At 42.5% G+C, this 17,038-nt stretch overlaps 1 protein-coding gene across 1 annotated transcript in view; it reads right to left on the bottom strand.

Moving 5' to 3' along the window:
• CACNA2D3 (calcium voltage-gated channel auxiliary subunit alpha2delta 3) overlaps positions 1-17,038 on the bottom strand; it is an 860,744-nt gene that overhangs the window by 294,538 nt on the left and 549,168 nt on the right. Inside the window, exons 12-13 of the mRNA XM_054595275.1 lie at positions 14,849-14,927; positions 4,075-4,208 (exon numbers count right to left, since the gene is read on the bottom strand). Coding sequence (XP_054451250.1) covers positions 4,075-4,208; positions 14,849-14,927 — 213 coding nt within the window. The remainder of the gene's footprint in view (positions 1-4,074; positions 4,209-14,848; positions 14,928-17,038) is intronic.

Genomic DNA, 17,038 nt, shown 5'->3' with positions numbered 1-17,038 from the left:
TCCCAAGGTGCCTATTTTGAAGGAGACTGAGGCATCATTGTCCTATGTACAATGTTTCTTGTATCTTGTATCTTCTTCAATAAATGTCTCTATTTTTCATATTATATGGATGGATACTCTGTACAGACCTTGTATATGTATGTATGCATGTATCCATGTATGTATGTATATAGTTAGTAAATCTAAAACAGTTGATTTAAGTGATTAACATACCTAAAGCAAGGCATCATATTAGTACAAAGAGTACAAAGCTTTATCTTCTTCCTCACTGAGGACTTGCCCATTCCCAGCCATAATATTCTGGAAGTGTGATGTGTCTTTTTCCGAAAGCATGCTCTGTGAATTTGCTTCTCATTGATGACCTCTGTTTTGATGACCTACCCAACATTTTGTCCAGATTGGGCTACTGTATAGATACCCAATTTTACCCCCTCACAACTTGTTGAAAACCTCTGGGAAAGTTCTTTGAGATGATGAAAATATTCTGCTAAAAACTTCCCCCTAGATTTAGCATCCATTGATGGCCTTTGCCCTAGCCAGTCTTTACTAAAATGGTTGCAAAGCAGTGGTTTTCCAACCCCATGACTCCTTCCACATTTACTAGTCAGCATTGCATTTTACACTGGACTCCTTCCACCCACTCATTGCTTTGAGATTTGTTTATCTATTTATTATCTACAAGAACACATGGATTTTCTGTTTTATTCTACAGGACACAGTCCATTACTATCCTTTTTATTTACAGGCTTAAATTGTCCCAGAGTTGACCAGTGAGAGCTGATTTCAGTGTCCTTTTGACATGACTTTGTTGTTTTAGGTGCTTCCTGGAACAATATATTCCAAGATTTTTTTTTTTTTTTGTGGGGTGGGGTTGGGGGCATACCTTCCCTGCACAACCCCTGGATGGACAATTTCTCTAAGAAACCCTGAATCCATTTAGTGAGGTATGGTTTTTTGAAGCTAGGAAGGATCTGGCTTCTAGATGTGGTCATTGCTACTAGGGTGCCACTACATCTAGGCCCTCTCAGTGGACATAGCAGGGACTTCAATTCTGAGACCCTTCAGTCCATTCTCATTCCACAGGTGTCTGCCTTGTCTTCTGCCATTTACACATTTGCTCAATATTACCATACACACAAAATAAATTCAGAATTGCTATACCCACATCACTACAAATGACACCAAAAGTTTAAAATGTATTTGTTTTTCTTTTTTTCCCCTTAGCCTCAGGGTAGTCAGAGTACTGTTCAAAACGTAATGCCATGTGTAACTACCATATCCAAAGGGTGACTTCTTTTCCTCCCCTTTCTGGATATATATATATATATATATATATATATATATATATATTTATTTTTTTTTTTTTTTTGCTTATTTGAAATGTAGTTAAATTCATTTGCTTCTGTTTGCATTCACTATTAGTTTTGCCACCATTTTTTATTTTATTTCAATTTTTGAAAACACAGCATTAACGTAGTTTCAAAAGTTAAAACTATGTAAAACAATAGCTCAGGGATGCCTCTCTACCTCTCTGGCCCTTCTCCCCTGAATTCCCTCCCACTTCCTGTAGGTAACCAATTCTATTGGTTTCTGATTTATCTTTCTGTGTTTCTTTTTGTAAAAATAAGCAGATAACTGATATATCTTCTTATTCCCTTTTCTTTCTTACACAAAAAGTAGAACCTTATTTATCCTTTTGCATTTAGCTCCTTTTGCTTAGCAATATATCCAAGAAATCATCCCATATCAAACAACAGCAACCATCCTCATTCTTGTTTTTAGCATTAACACTCCATTGTGTGGCTGTACCATAATTAATCCTCTATCTCTTATGTTTAGGTATTAAGGTAACTTTCAGTATTTTGCAATTACAAGAAATTCTGCATTGAACAGAATTCTGCATTGTTGAGGTTCATCTTCAGGGTTAATGCCTACATTTGGGATTGCTGGGTCAAGGTGGGATTGCCCTGTTCTGCCTTCCCATAGCAACATGCTTTTGCCTCTCTGATAGGTGAGAAATGGTAACTCACTATATATCATTTTGCATTTTTCTTATTATGAGTGAAGTTGTACATCCTCCATATGTTTAAAAGCTAATTTGATTACTTTCTGTGAATCTAATTATGCTCATGTCTTTTGCTCATTTTCTTCTATAGAAATTTTGGGGTTTTTCCCTTTAATTTTTTAAAGTTCTTGATATATTAGGATTATTCATTCTTTATGTGTCTTATATGTTGCAAATATGTTCTCCTATTTTTATCATTTGCCTGTTGACTTCACTTACAATAATTTTTGACTTATAAAAGTTGGTTTTTCCTTTGTTTTGTGTTTTTTTATTTTAAGAGGTCAAACTTATTTACCTTTCTTTTTATTGCATCCGGATTTTGGAATCATGTTAGAAAGCTTTTCTCTGAATTCAGGTCACAGAGGAAGTGAACCACGGTGTATTCTACTACTTACAGGGTTTCATTTTTCACAGTTCAGAGCTCTGATCCACTTGAAATTCTTTTTGGGGTATGATGTTAAGAATAGAACTTTTTTTCTAAATGGCTATCTAGTTTCCACAAAAGCATCTAGTACAAAGCCCATCCTAGCCCCACTAATCGGAAATGCCATATTTATCATATACTAAATTTCTATATGTAGGCAGGTTTTGTTTTTTTTTGCTTTCTGGACCTTCTGTTCCACTGATCTGTCTGTCTATCCAGGTACTGGTACTGTGTTTTAATGATAGAGGCTTTGTTTTATACTTTTAAAGTTGATGAAACAAATAAAATGACTGGTCAAACTGGCTGTTTAGGGTTTATATACAAAACCACCGGGTGAATTGATTACTTCAGTCCCGGCTAGCCAAGTCCGCCTTTCCTGCCTTACTCCACCACGTGGAAGAAGAAGAGATGGGACAATCACTGTTGTTGCTATTATTATTGTCAGTATGGTGCCAACATAAATGAGGCAACTTACTTATTTCATTTCCATGATTCTAAACTAAGTCGGTGTCAGACTCTGAAAGTGATACAAGCCCAAGGTCTCCCTGTCAACTAGAGAGGGCTTTTCAGCTGAGTACCCTTCTCTATTCTAGGTGTTTTTCCTGGGGGAAGGGACACCCCTTCTTGACTGGTTCATATGTCCGTGGTCAAACTGTGACTTTAAGGCCAAGGTGGGGCAGGTTGCTGTGAAGCCCCCCAAGGTGGGTTCCCATAGGCAGTTCCTGCCCTGCATTTGCCTGTAGCTGCCAGAAATGCAGCAGGAGTAAGAGCTCCTGGAGAGAAAAGCCAGCCCACAACAGCCATTGAGACCACTCTGGAGAACAGCTATGTCTGGGTTACAGTGATTAATGTGATGTTAATCCCAACAAAAACGAAGGGAGAGAGGCCCTGCGAGAACATTTACAATCAATTAATGAAAAACGCCACTCCCATCAGACTCATTATCACTTGAAAAATCACCCTGAAAATACACAAGAAACCAGGCCACAGAGCCATTGTTTGATAATTGGCAAAGCTCCTCCATTTAAACTAGTTCAGTATCAGAATCTTTTGCTTAGAATTCGGCTTCAGAACGAGCCTCGGCCAGAGTTCCAAAAACAATCCGGTGCCTATATAACCGCCACTGAAGCATATTCTCACTTGTCTTTGGGAAGAAAATGCAGCTGTGACCCCTGCGGTGGCTCCAGGTCATGCGAGAGCTGAGCTGCAGTCACCTCCTCAAGCTGAGACCCAAAGATTCATCCCCAGGACTGGGCCTCTCGGATGGCGGGGACTGACGCTAACAGGCCCCTAATCACTGCTTCAGTGAGAGACTGTGTACACGCGTGGGAAGGAAAAAAAGTAACTAGAGAAGACACAATCAAAAAGTGAGTTTTCTGGGCTGATCATCCACCTTCCAGAATGTTGGTTACATTTTCACCAACTTTGTCAAGGGGACCGATGCAAACTATACAACAAAGGAAAATGTCATTGAACCCCGTTATTGCGGAGGAGTGATACGATTGCTGTGTCCTGGAATTAACACGGGAAACCCTCCCATCTCAGGCTGCACCCTCAGGCTCACCCCCAGGGCCCGTGGACTCACGGTGCTATCGATGTAAGCTTCGGTCCACACCACGTCGTGCTCCTGGTCAATCACCTTGGGCCGGCTGAGGACGTGGAGGTATTCCATGACATTTTCCTGCACGTCAGCCAAGGTGGAGATCTGGGTGAAAAATCCTAACAAGGGAGAGCCCAGTTCAGTAACAGACAGGAAAACCTGCACCTTGGAGCATGCACATGCCATGCCCCTCTTGGCCTCTAGCTAATTTATTTCCTTTCTTTGTCTTTTTAAACATTCTATCTCCCCTCTGCCATTAGCTGCTTCATGAGTAATATGTTCATGTTAGAAAACATCATCAAGCAAAGAAATAAAATTAAGATCAACCCTAAACACACCTCCCAGAGGGCGCCCCTGTTAACCCTTTAGAGAATCTTCCCAGACTTTTTTTCTGGCAGAAATGGCAGTCCCCTGACATGACATTTTGTAATTTATTTTTCACTTTAGTGAGTCTATTTCCATGGGAAAACTATGAACCACAAAATTGACAGGCTATCCATTTTTATTACTATAACAACAATGGTTATAATTATTTTTTTTAAATCCTCACTGGAGGATATGTTTATTGATTTTAAAGAGAGAGGGGGAAGGAGAGAGAGAGGTAAATAAACATTGATGTGAGAGAGAGAGAAACATCAGTTGGTTGCTCCTTTACCGTCCCAACCAGGAATCGAACCCACAGCCTAGGTATGTACCCTGACTGGGGATCAAACCCGCAGCCTTTTGGTCTACGAGATGATGCTCCAACCAATTTAGCCACCCAGCCAAGGCTATAATTGATTTTTGAGTGCTTACTAAGGGACACAAAATTTGCTAAACACTTGAGGGACTTTTTCTCTTTTATTCTCTACCATATGATAAAGCAGGGACAGCTGTGCCCACTTTAAAGAGAAGATGGCCGAGGCAGGCTGAGGATGTGCATTTCACCCACATTCTCACAGGTATCCAGCAGCAAATACAGAAGGTGAACCCAGGATACGAGTCTCTTAATCTGTGCCTTTTGCTTTCACAGAATTCTTCCTCTTATGTGTTTGAGGCAAAAATGCCAGCTCATACCTTCATGTGGTTACCAGATCTGCCTTTTGAATATGCTGGGTAGACATGGTTTCTAAGTAGCAGAAAAAGTTCTACTCATGCTATTGTCTTGGGAATGGGCATCCCATTTTTATCTCAAGTTCAGGGCATTGCTGTGTTCCTCTTTAGTTTGGAGTCCTGTTGGCCTTGCTGTGCGTGGATAATGTGATGTCAGAAGGGAGGGATGACTTCAGCATGGGTCTGCATCCTTAGGAGGGGCCGTTCACTCAAGCATTTAAGGGAGACTTTCCTGGTACCTCACACTGGAGAAGCAGGGATTAATACATGGGCAGGACCCCCACCTCCTGGGACACACAGCAGGGATGGCCAGCCATGTGGCAACCCCAAGGAAGGATCAGCACCACTGAATCCTGAAGGATGAGGACAGTTAGCTAGAGGAAATAATGGGGTTAAAGAGTGTTCAGTAATGCAAGGAGTGTAAATGAGGACCAAAGGTCAGAGTCAGGCCCCTTCTAGGAAATGAAAAAAGCTTGGAGTGACTAGGGTAAGGAGCTGGGGCAGGGATTGTGCTAGAAGACCAGAGGAATGTGCAGGGGACCGCCACATAGGACATTGGGGAGGAGTTTAGGCTTTTTCCTACAGGCAGGTAGTCATGAAAGGATTGTAAGCAGGGGGCACCGATGGACACAGACATGTTTCCTCCCCATGCCTTTAAATGAGGACCCTTATAACTAAGCTCATGCCGGCTCCTATTGCCAACAAATCAGAGAGTGCTTCTGAAGCCAGTTCTGCCACAGCACTTGCTACACTGTTTATAGAACTTCTTAGTGTCTACAACAGGGCTCAGGGTAAGGAAATGCCAGCCCTTATGTTGTCCAGAAAGGGCTGGGACCCTCCCAGGGCATTTCCAAACAAAGGCCAGCTGGTTTGAATTTGGTGTGCCAACCCCAAACCAGGTTGGGACCATGTGGCTTCTGGCTTCCTGATGACAGCTCCGCACAGTGCTAATTAACATGCATTGTCACTCCTGTCCATCCCCACCCTCCAGGCCAAGGCCAGAGCCTCGCCCATCCCAGGGGAAACAGGGCCCCAAGGAGCAGGCTCTGAGCTCCTGTTTTAGCATGCAGCCTGCAAGTGGGGCCCATGTGCACCTCGGCCCTCCCTCAGACATCAGGCACCAAAGTCGGGGGATCCACTGGGACACTGCTTTCATAAGACTTTCAGGTGGCCCCTCTTGGAGGCATGGTCAGAAAGACAAGTTTTAAAGAGGGTCACTGGATGAAAGGGGGCATCCACAGTTACCTCCCCACACAAAGCAGCTGTAAGCAGTGTTTGGGTAAGAAAGAACTTTTCAGCTCTTCTCTATTGGGTAAACCTTGGGTTCTGAGGGAAAGGTCTTAAGACAATCAAGACAAAGAGCAGAGCTAAGAGAGGGATTGTCATGCTGATAAGAGGAGGTTCTGGATTGTTAGGGGACGTGGGTGAGTGATTCTCAGTGTAGGCCAATTCCTGTTTGGAACTGTGCCCAATGTGCAGTAAAGACAGAATCTCTTAGGAAGAGTTCTTCCTGGTTGTCTATATTTTCTTAATCCTCAAACCCAACAGTAAAAATCCTTGATTTGGGTTTTCCAAAATAGGGCCAAGAGAAGAAAGGGAATGAATGCAAGGAGGAGGATGGGAGAGACAAGTCATTAGCATAGAGGGGAGTGGAAAGGAAAAACCACCACACATTTGGACGGGATGGAGCTGAGATCATCCTCACTTGGCATTGCTTGTCATAGTCAAAGTTCTGAGGAGCTACAAAAAGCTGGCTTCTCCCCAGAACTGGAGACCCACAGCCAACTGTATACCTGACACCTCCACAGGATGACTAACAGTATTCGCAGACTGAACTCGCCCCCAGCCAACTCCTCATTTCCCTCACCAAACGCGTTCCTTCCCTGATTGTGTCTTCCCCATCTCAGCAAATGGCGCCACTCCCCAGTTTAGACCCAAAACATAAGAACTATCCTTGACAGCTATCATTTGCTCACCCCACCCCACAGCTAATCCACCAGCCTGTTCTTCTGGCCCTATCTCTGCAGTATATCTAAAATCCACTTCCCCCTCTCCGCTGCCCCAGCCTCCTCCAGACTCCAGGGTCTCTCCCCCAGAGTACAGCAACAGTCTCCCCACAACCCCCTCTGCATTATCTAGCCTCCTTACAGCAGCCAGAGGGATCAGCTGAAAGTATAAAGCCGATCATCATCTCCATGCTTAAGATCCTGAAACAGGTTCTCTTTAGAGTTGGAATAAAATCCCAATTTCTTACCCAGACCACCAAGATTCTCCTTCGATTGCCTGCCACCTACCTGGATAACTTCCCCCCCTCTTGTTTTCTTGCCATTGGTCTCATTTTTTCAGCTCTCTGGCCTTTATCTTCCTCTCAAAGGCCAAGTTCATCCCCCTCTCAGGCTTTGGCGTTTGTTTACCCTCTGCCTGGTACACCTTTTATCCAGTCTCTCCATGGCTGGGTCTTGTTTATCATGTAGGGTTCAGCTGTCTAAACTTATTTCCTCTCACTTCACCCTGCCTTCATGTTCTTCAAAAGATTAATTTGCTGCTGAATTCTGACTTGCTTGTATCCTATGTTTTCTTTCACTGGGATTTTAGCTCCATGAGATGTTTCAAAAAACTGGTGCTTGTCTTGTGGGAAGCAAGATTCCCAGGGCTGGGCATATGGGCTGGTGGGAGCCATTAGTGGTGCAGGACATTCACTGAGGTCTTACTGTGACTCACCATGGCCCTGTGTGCTTGGGCATCACACCAACCCCACTCCTGTGCTCATTGTACAGGGAGGTAACAAAACACAGAGAATGCAGGGATTTGTCCCACATCAATCTGAATCCAGGTTCATCTGGTCAAAACCTTTGCTCTTAACCACTGAAGACATTGCCTCTTCCTGTGTTAGGGAAAGGACAGACATGGCTGCTGAGAGGTCCTACCAGGCTGTCTGCGTCTCTGGGCCTGGGAAAGGTTGAGGATGGGGTGGGAAAATGTGTGGTACTCTGTGAGGTGTCTGAAAAATGCTCCTTAGTTAGCACCAAAGAGCTACTCAAAACCCAGGCCATAGTTCTAACTTTATTTCCATCCGTAGATCAGAGATGCATATGTATAAAAGGTAAGAAAAGCTGAAATTATAAAAATAATATTAATAATGTATACTGCAAAGCTTAATGAAAATTTAATCATCCAACCCCAACCATTAAAATCTCAAACCTTTCTGAAAGACTCTTCTTGTTTTTAAATGTTTTCATCTAAGTTTTAGTTAACAAATGGACTTTTGATGGATAACAGGAAGTCGCTGAGGGCTGGACGCTTTGGCTGTAACCATAGACGCTTCCCTTGTTTTCCCTTTGCATTCTCTGAACTGGCCCATTTCCCTCCTCCCTACTCCCCCCCTTTTTTTCTTTTAAATTCTAGCTCTTGAATGTTTATTCTCTTCTTTAATGTGCCTTTTTGGACTTCATATATCATGTAGGAAAACAGAATCAGCAATCATTCGGTAATTACCAAGGAGTAATTAATGCTGTAATTAGCCACCTATTACAAATGGTCTTCTCATTTTTCTACGTAACATCTATTTATTTACTTTATTCCCTTGCAGAGCCTCCTGTGAACTCTGGGTTACAACTACTCAACGCAATAAACCACACGCAGCCTGGTACTTTGTATTTCTGAGATTCTACCACCCTGACTTTGAGGTTTCTGAAGGGTTCCTTGTCTAAAGACGCCTTTGCGTGAGGTGCTCCATCACTCATTACTCTGCTTTGCCATGACGTCAGAGCCGAGGGCCCTGAGCCTGCTCCTCAGTGGGAGACCCTGGCTGTCTACCTCCCATGCCAAGGTCCTTGTTCCACCTTTGGTGTGATGGGCACTACTCCCTTTGAATCTTTACAAACACTCTTTCCTCTCTGAATAAGACAACCTGGAGACAAAGCCAGTGCCCAAATTCTGGCTTTGTCTCCAGTCTTCTCAAACAACGAACTTGGCAATGAAAGCGATGGTGTGCCCTCGTTTACATTCCTTCCGGACAATAGTGTTCTTGAAACACTCTGGCAGTGTTCTCCTTCCCAACTGACATCACATGCTACTGACAAAGCATTTATTTCTATAAAAAGATATATAATTTTAAAACAAGTTTCTACCTCCACAGCTCCTTGGATCTTCACAGACATCCAGCAAGAGGCCTGTTGGGCCCTAAAGCCAAAGAGCACACATGCAATGAGTTGGAAAGAACTGACCAGGAGAGAATGCCCATGAGGGCAGGGGGTAGGGAGTGTGCCCAGCTGGAGACCAGGATACGTGAGTGTGAAGCCATCAGAATCAGCCAGGCTATCAAATTTAGAAATGGGCTTTTTCCTTCATTAATAATATTACATTTTACATTTCAAATGTCATGTTAGAAAAAAGGTCATTTCAAGGACCACATGATGGAGCTAGGAATGCTGGCCTGTCTGTAGCTCTATCACAGTAACCACAGGCCAACCTGCCTCATCTCCTCTCAGAGCCTAATGTCCTCATTTGTAACATGTCAGAAACTGAATGACATGCCTATGCGAGCTGAGGCAGGACTATTTTTGGAACACACAGGCTGAGTAGAAATCTCGGCCCAGTCTTTATTAGCTGACAAAGTCTTTTCTCAACCTCTAGATTTCTTTTTCTGGAGTCTTTCAAGTTATGGAAGACATGCAAGAGTCCTCATGAAACACAACTTTCTTCTCCCCAAAGAGAGGCAACCTCACATCCTCATGAAGAGTTAGGCTCAGGCTTTGGATCAACTGGGCCTGAATTCAGGCTCTGCCACCTGCTTACTGTAACCTGAGACAAGAAAACTAAATCTCAGTTTTACTCTTAAGCACCTAATAGACCTTTATTGAGGATCAAAATAAACAATACACAAAAGTACTTTGCACTCTACCTGACACTCAGTTTGTCATCCTTAATTGCTATAAACAACAGCAGCACCATCTTCATGTGCTATGGAATGTACATGACTTAAGTGTCCACCAATACACATATACACACACGCAGTTGTATATTTTTCAGCTATGAGAAAGAAGGAAATCTTGCCATTTGTGACAACGTGGATGGACCTACACAGTATTATGCTAAGTGAGGTAAGTCAGACAGAGAAAGACTAATGTTGTATGATATCACTTATATGTGGAATCCATATGGAATCTAAAAAAACTGAACTATAAGGCACAGAAAATGAAATGGTAGTTACCAGGGGCTAACAGTTAGGGGGGTTGGGAGACACTGGTAAAAAGGTACAAAAATATTACACAAAGATATCTGAATAACTGTCATTTTTGCCTTCTTCCACCTGTTCCAAAACAGGAAGTTTTAATTGACACTTTTCCCCTATCCTCACCATTCTGGCCTCATAAATTTGAAGCTATCATTTAGGGGCCAAGGCACTTGGAAATATAGAGTGAGGGAAAGAACTTTTTAGTGGCAAAAGAACTGCGGGTCTGAACTTCTAAGGAGGCCTCAGGCCACTAGTTTGCTTTCTAACAAGGAGAGAATGACCATTAACCTATCAAAGAGGGACATGCTGAGCAGACAACGGAAAGAGGCTCATGTGGCATTTCCATTCGACCTAACGATGACTGATTGGTTGAGAACCCAAACACAGAGGCCCTTCTTTATTTGCACAGCTGGAAAACACTCCATCCACCGTGATTTCTGAAGGAGATTCAGGCAGTGCTTATTTAAAATCTTGGCACAGTGAACGTTATAGAAGGTCATCAGGGTTTTATGGCATATCTGGGCTCGTCGGCCCCTCTGTTCAGTTTTCCCAGTTCACTTATTTATCCAATAGTGTGAACTCAGAACTTCATATTCCACAAGCCATTGTACAGTGGCAGTGATTGTTTTAATGTATTTAAAATAGTTTGCTGCTTTGCCTCATTAGGGCTGTTTCCATCAAGAAAGGACCTACTTATGCATAGAATGAAACAAACTAGTGAGCTCCATGCCTCCCTGGATTTTGCTAGTAGATTAGAGGAGGAAGAGAACTCCTGCAAGGGGTATACATGGCCACAGACATCCATCTCTAGGGGACGTGTCTGAGGTCCTCTGGGTGAACACAGTCTCCGTGGCTACCAGACTTCCAGGCAAGAAGCCCTGTGCTGACAGTGGATCCTCAGCCTCTGACTGGGCAAGGTGTGTGGGCCCTGGAGGCCCCTGCTCCTCCCCTGGGCCACTCTGGCCAGGCCTGACTGGTCCACCAACAAGCTTCTCCTTGGGCTCCCCTGGGCTCTTCCTGAGTCTGCTCTGGCCCCCGAATGTTAATGACTCATTCCACCAAAGAACTTGTCTGAGTCAGGGCAAAAATATGTAAGGGGGGCCCCTCTGGACCTCATGTCACTTGAGATGAAAAATGTTATGCTGCCTCCATACTATAACAATCTGAGACTATAAACAATGATTTAATTAATGACCATAGAAGAATACTTGCTCACTGATGTTACGTGGTCTAAAACCCCATAACTGACGCAACGTGAAGCCAATGTTTATATGGGCACAGATGACTGGAACCTAACGTTTTGATGGCAACTGCTACTTTGAAGGGTGGTAAACAATGACATTTTATTCCCAAGGCCCTGTAGAGGAGAAGCAGAATAAGGAAGGTGAAACTTTTAAGAGGGACTGGCTCTGGCAGGGAAGGAAATGACTGGATTTAGACAGGAAGAGAAGGAGAATCACTGTGGAATCCAAGGCCCAGCCAGCTAAGCAGCTACTATTACCTCCTTGGATTTCCCAAGTTGCTGTACTCAGAACTTTTAAATCTAAAGGGCTATATTCTATAGCCAGGCCCTGAAATACTCTGAGTTGACTCAACTGTCTTCAAAAGGATGCTTCAAAGATTCTTATAAACAATGACTAAAACTAAATTATGGTGTAATATTAGTTGATTAAGACAAGACTTCAATTTGAGTAATTTTCATCAGCTGGACACAGACAGTGGTAAAAACAATAACCCATGACTAAATGCATACTAGCTGACGGGAAGAAGTGCAATGTGATGTGGCAGGAATACCAGCAAAATTTTTTAAAAATGGAAAGGGACTCTTTTTTTTTCAAGACCACAGAATAGAGGGGGCGGAGGGAATGGGAAAAGTGTAGTTCACTCAAGATTTTCAAATGTTAACAAAGTTCCAAAAATTATTTCAAGTATGACCTCTTTCCTCAGAGGAAATATGGGATGCACTCAGCTTTCACCCCCTCATGCTGAAGTTCCCCCCACATATTCCCCTGAAATTAAGCCAAATGCATTACTCTGGGATGATCAGAATTACTGATACCTACAGTGAGGCGAGCCAGAAAAATAAATGAAAATAATCGTAGACTATGTTACTCTAAAGCTTCAAGGAAATGTTAAGACTTCCAGGCAGGTCTCCACTTTTTCAATGAGGAAATTGAGACTTGCTTAAAATATTGTTCCAAGAAGAAGTGGATACTTAAAGACAATGCCAGGCAGAGGGAAAGGCATTCTGGATGAGGTTTATTTGCCTGGCTACACACCTGTTCTCTGAGAACTTCCCACACCCACCTACCCACAATGCGGAGCCCCTCAGAGTGCATATATTTTTCTCTGTAGCCTTCCTCTGCCAATACCCAATGGAGCAGTGGGGGAGACCTGGACCAAGCTGGGTGTCATAGTCTTTTTTTGGTAGGGAGGTGGGAGACTTAAAATCATAATTTAGAGTTGCAGCTTAGTGTCAAATGGAGAAGACAGAAACTCCTTTCTAATATCATGCCCTGCCCACAATCTGTGTTGTGCCCATATATGGGTGTGTATGGCACAGGGTGGCCATTTTTGAACATGCACAAGCTCTAGAAGAGGTCTGCCTATGGAGAAGAAGAACACCAGGGAGTGTAGAAAGAAACCAAGAGGGAAAGAAAAACAAAAACACAGCTCCCTGGTCCTCATGGGACACAAATTTTCCTTCCCAATCTAGATTCTGAGTCACTCCTCTCTCTCTCTCCAAAACACTCCTTTTTTTTTTTTTTTTTTTTTTTTTTTTTTTTTTTTTTTTAATTTCAGGGAGCAACTTTGGTGGCTTGCAACTAAAATCACTTGGCTTTAAGTCACTAAAACTAGAGTGAGATCTGCAGCATTTTCATTGGGTCCTCTTTCTTCCACCAAGGAACAAACTTGTATAAAGGATGGCTTAGGAGGCAATATAAAAATAGACCACTGGTATAAACCAATACCAATATATTAGCAACAGAACAGGTCTTCCTTTATTAGTATTTATAATCAATTTATTCATTTTACAAACATCAAATTATCACCTATTCTGAGCAAGGTAGGAGGCTGGGCTCTGTCAGAGCTCAAGATGAAAACAGAGTCAAAAGCTTCCCTCAAAGAGTCTGTAGCCTTAGGAGGGAGATAAGACATGTGCACTGATCAACATGACACCAGGAAATAATATAGGGCATTTATGTGCTAGGCACTGAGTGACCAACTTTACTTACACAGCCTCATTCTGTGCTTGTTTACAATATCTGTATGGGGCAGGTATCATCACTTGTCCTGTCCTGTAGGTGACATAACTCAGACCCAGATAGGATTGGTAACTTTCAAATGGTTGGGGGATGAAAGAGGCTGGATTTAAAATCAAGGAATCTGTGTTCAGAATCAAGGAATCTGGACTCTACCACCTATTTGGCTCCTATGTTTTGCCATCTTAGTTGTTGTAGAGTGAAAAGAAGCCCTTTATATGCTGGAGGGCCCATTACTTCCCTCCCTGTGCTCTCCCCAAAGCTCTGTTTGTCACATACAACAGGGGGTCATTAATCAATTACCTGTGCATATAGACAAGCGAACAATTATTGCTCTTACTATGTCCTAGTACTGAACTGGGCTGCTAAAGTACATCATTTTATTAATCCTTCCATTTAATAAGAATAAAAGGAAGAACTATTATCACCATTTCCATTTTGAAAATTAGAACATTAAGCCTAACTGTGCTAGAATTAATTGATTTAATTAGTTGTGCAAGCTAAGCCATGCTATGGAAACATATCAAACCAGAAACCTCAGTGGCTTAACACAAAGGTTTATGACACACACTACGTATGCAGTGTGGGCTGGCAGATGGCAGGGGACAGGATGAGTGGAAAGACATTTGCTCCATGCGGTCATTCAGGGACCCAGGCTGATGAAAGTTGCTCCATTTCATGACTTTTCCATCATGCAGCTTCAGAGTTCACAAGAGCCAAAGAGAGTACAGACACCACCACACTGGCTCTTAAACTCATTAACCTGGAAATGAGCCGGGTTGGTTTAGCTTACAGACTATTGGCAAGGACGAGTGTTGAGGCCCCACCTAACAGCCAGGGACTGGGAATGCTGTGCGAGCACATGGATATTCAGTGAGTGCATATACATGGCTCTGCCACAGCAATTCTCCCAAGGTGGCTTGGCAACTAAGCAACTAAGCAGTAGGGTGGAGAGGCTTAATCATCTCCCCTTGACTATGTCTTCAAAATTGATCATCATATTTTGAGAGAGGCTGTTGCAAGTTTATGAAAAATCATGTAAAAATACCCAGACCTTATCTTAGAATTCACAGCCCTCTCCTAGAATTCTCCACCTCCTCATGACTATCTTGATATCTGTACATCCGAGGAGAAGGCACTCAGAGCCAAGTGCATGAGAGGGACCTACCTTTGTTGGCACAAGCCATCCACTTGAGATTGTCTGCAAAAGCCGCCTCTCGTCCAATGAGGTATGTGAAGATGCGAACCTGAGAGGAAGACAAACACACGGATCAGTGATATTCACTTTTCACTGTCCTGCACAGACCACATCATGGCTCATGCACATGTGGTTTACCTCGTTAATGCTCCATGCTTCCCATCTGGAGGAACATATTTAAAACATTTGAAGTACAGTCAGCTTGAAATATATTCAAAACCGGGGCCTTTGATCTCTGAAACCATATGGCACTGGTGGTGGTTGTTTGTCGGTGTGGAACTCGCGACAGAGGAGAATAACTTGAAATGGGAGACCAGCGGCGTCATGGCCTGGGTTTGCTGCACACATATGGACCAGGATCACCAGGTCTGGACCAAATCCGCACCATTCTCCTCATCCGCACAGGAAATGCAGAGTGTGCTCTGCTTGGGAATAAAAACGCCACTGAAAGACCCTCAACATTTCCCCCCAGTGGCGAGGACAGGCTGCAGACACTCTCTTGCCATCTGTGGTCTCTGGTTTGATTTGAGGAGGTAATTCACTGGGACAAGAAGCACAGCCTGGAGCCAGGACACCACTGGAGACCCTCTCAAGCCTCCCTAAGTTTTTGGCTCCTGAAGAGCACAGAACAGATGTAAAACCCTGGCTCCGTTATTTTCTATTGCTTTCCTAACTCTCTCTCAGGAGGCCAGAGTACTTTGTTTGTTTGTTTGTTTTTTATTATAGTTGACACAAAAATATATTAGTTTCAGGTGTACAGCATAATGATTCAACATTTTTATTCCTCATGATGTGATCACCACAGTAAGTCTAGTAACCATCTATCACCACGCAAAGTTTGTTACAATAATATTGATTATTTTCCCTATGCTGTACACTATTACATCCCTGTGATTTTTTTTTTCTTTAAACTAGAGGTTTGTCCCCTTATTCCCCTTCACCATTCTCATACATTCCACCATACCCCTCCCCATTGACAACCTTTTTTTTTTGTTTTCTGTATCTAAAAGTCAGTTTTTGTTTCATTTATTTGTTTTTTTTAGATTTGGCACATAAGGAAAATCACACAGTATTTGGAGAAGATGCAGAGAAAAGGGAACCCTGTACACTGTTGGTGGGATTGTAAATTGGGCAGGAACTATGCAAAACATTATGAAGATTCCTCAAAAGATAAAAAAGAATACAACTATCGTACAACCCAGAAATTCCACATCTGAGTATCTATCTGAAGAAAACAAAAACAGCAACTTAAAAATACATATGTACCTCTCTATCACTGCAGCATTATTTACAATAGTCAAATATGGAAACAACCTAGGTATCTATCAGTAGATGAATGGATAAAGAATATATGGTATGGACAAAGAGAGATAACATACACACATACACAGAGAATAGAATATTACTCAGCCATAAAAAATAATGAAAATCTTGCCATTTGCAACAACATCAATGTACTTAGAAGGTACTATGCTAAGTGAAATAATCAGACAGGATTCTTTGAAATAAACCACAACCTACTTCCCAAAGTGGTACTTGAGGTTTAGATAGAAAAAAAGTAAGGAATTAAAAGGGCTAAAACCCTTTCATTCACATTTAAAAAGACATGTGGGTAAACACTATTTAATCCAAATAAACCTCTTCTTGCAGGACAAATTCAGCCCTTTGGTCACCTCTTTGAGACTGAGTTAAATGAAGACACGGTAGTAGATGCAACAATGCATTACATGTGGCACCAAAGGCTTAACCAGCTGAAGTCCCCACATTGACTGGGTCAGGCACTCTTATTGCTCTTTCCAAGCATTTATTTCAATGGTAGTTAACTAGTGTCTTGCGTGGTTACATCTGTAAGGTTGATCTCCACTAGACAGTACACTTGATGCGGGAAAAGAGGGCCTGTGAGCACAGTCCTTAGAACATTACAAGTCAAGACATGAATGCATAAAAATATATGAATGCTCAGAAATGAAGAGTTTGTTCTAATTAGGAATATCCTCTTATCTGGAAATTATAACTTAAAGACTAGTTTTTAGGGGATGGTTTATATCCAACTGAACAGATGTTTCAAAATACACATTATCATTATGTAGCCTTAGTTTGCCCCAATTTTTGTGTGGTAGGGCAGTCATTTCATTGATCACAGCTCCTGCCAGGGGCTTC

Source organism: Pteronotus mesoamericanus, unplaced genomic scaffold (genome assembly GCF_021234165.1).
Source record: "Pteronotus mesoamericanus isolate MK-2021 breed Mesoamerican mustached bat unplaced genomic scaffold, CSHL_Meso_final scaffold_54, whole genome shotgun sequence".
Classification (NCBI taxonomy): domain Eukaryota; kingdom Metazoa; phylum Chordata; class Mammalia; order Chiroptera; family Mormoopidae; genus Pteronotus; species Pteronotus mesoamericanus.
This window is presented reverse-complemented; position numbering and strand designations above follow the sequence as displayed.